The sequence below is a fragment of the Arachis hypogaea genome, chromosome 1 (genome assembly GCF_003086295.3).
Source record: "Arachis hypogaea cultivar Tifrunner chromosome 1, arahy.Tifrunner.gnm2.J5K5, whole genome shotgun sequence".
Classification (NCBI taxonomy): Eukaryota; Viridiplantae; Streptophyta; class Magnoliopsida; order Fabales; family Fabaceae; genus Arachis; species Arachis hypogaea.
The window spans coordinates 30,708,701-30,710,003 of record NC_092036.1 but is presented as its reverse complement, the minus strand read 5'-3'; the positions used below and the strand labels follow the sequence as shown (position 1 = coordinate 30,710,003).

General features: G+C 38.4%; 1 protein-coding gene across 1 annotated transcript; it reads right to left on the bottom strand.

The window, feature by feature from the left end:
- Positions 1-625: 625 nt before the first annotated feature.
- Positions 626-1,087, bottom strand: LOC112710284 (uncharacterized). Its single transcript, XM_025762477.1, has one exon. It carries the CDS (start codon positions 1,085-1,087, stop codon positions 626-628), a length of 462 nt encoding a protein of 153 aa, XP_025618262.1.
- Between the last annotated feature and the right edge of the window lie 216 nt (positions 1,088-1,303).

The following is a 1,303-nucleotide window of genomic DNA, read 5'->3' as shown; positions in this document are numbered from 1 at the left end:
TAGATGAATTATAAATGCATGTGAGTAGTGCAATCAAGGATGTGCAAGTGAATTGTGCATGCACGCAATCATGGCTATGGTTTGGTTATATAGGTGTATGAGAAATGCAATATAAAGCTAGAAATGTGGCATGAAGTGAGCCAAGAGTTACATGTACTTAAGGAATGAATTAATCCATGCATGCATAACCCACCTTCTCTTGCAACAATTACATCTGAAAAATACTTAATGGAATGTAAAAATAGTTGAAGCAATATGAAAGATAAGATGCCATGCATAGTAAGCATTAAAAACTATATAAAAGAATGTCTTAATTATTGCGATTGCATGAAAAAAATGTGGTGCAAGTAATGAATATCTTATGCATAAATGAAAGGTGCTAACACCAAACTTAGTATGGTAATACCATGCTTAGTGTGGCATATCCATTATAAAGCTGGGCCAAGTATCCAGTGAGATTGACATTCAACCTCGGTGTGAGAACACCAAACTTATTCTATGCAATACACACAAACTAAAGGGAGTGAAATGCTAAATAAAAAGAGCTAGAGCAGAGATTACTAAATGATGGGTTACCTCCCATTAAGCGCTACTTTAATGTCACTAACTTGACGGTGCAACTCCTTTAGGTGAGAAGTTGAATAGTTCTTTGACAATCTATGTCTCCTCCAAGGTAGTGCTTAAGTCTCTGACCATTGACAATGAACTTCCTCCCAGAACTCTCTTCCATAACCTCTACATAACCATATGGTGACACCTTGGTGATAGTAAAAACCCCAAACCATCTAGACTTCAACTTTCTTGAGAAGCGCTTTAGCCTTGAATTGAAGAGAAGCACCATTTGTCCAGGATCAAATATTCTTGTGGAGATCCTCTTGTCCTGCCACATTTTGGTTTTCTCCTTGTAAAGCTTGGCATTCTCATAAACTTCCACTCTAAACTCATCAAAATCATCTAGTTGAAGCAACCTCTTCTCTCCCGCAGCATTTGTATTAAACTTAAGAAACTTTGTTGCCCAATATGCTCTATGCTCTAGTTTCATTGGCAAGTGACAAGCTTTGTCATAGACAAGCTGATAAGGTGACATCCCAATGGGATCTTGAAGGCCATTTTGTAAGCCCAGAGAGCATCATCAATCTTCTTTTCCCAGTCTTTTCTTGAAGCTCTCACCGTCTTCTCAAGGATTCTCTTGAGTTCTCCATTTGAGATCTCCACTTGACCACTATTTTGAGGATGGTAAGGGGTGACCACCTTGTGCTTGACTCCATATCTTTGGAGAAATGTGTCCAATTGCTTGTTGCAA

Bases quoted from the DNA above. Each gene is read 5' to 3' on its own strand.
- LOC112710284 (XM_025762477.1), bottom strand. From the start codon at position 1,087: ATGTCACCTTATCAGCTTGTCTATGACAAAGCTTGTCACTTGCCAATG.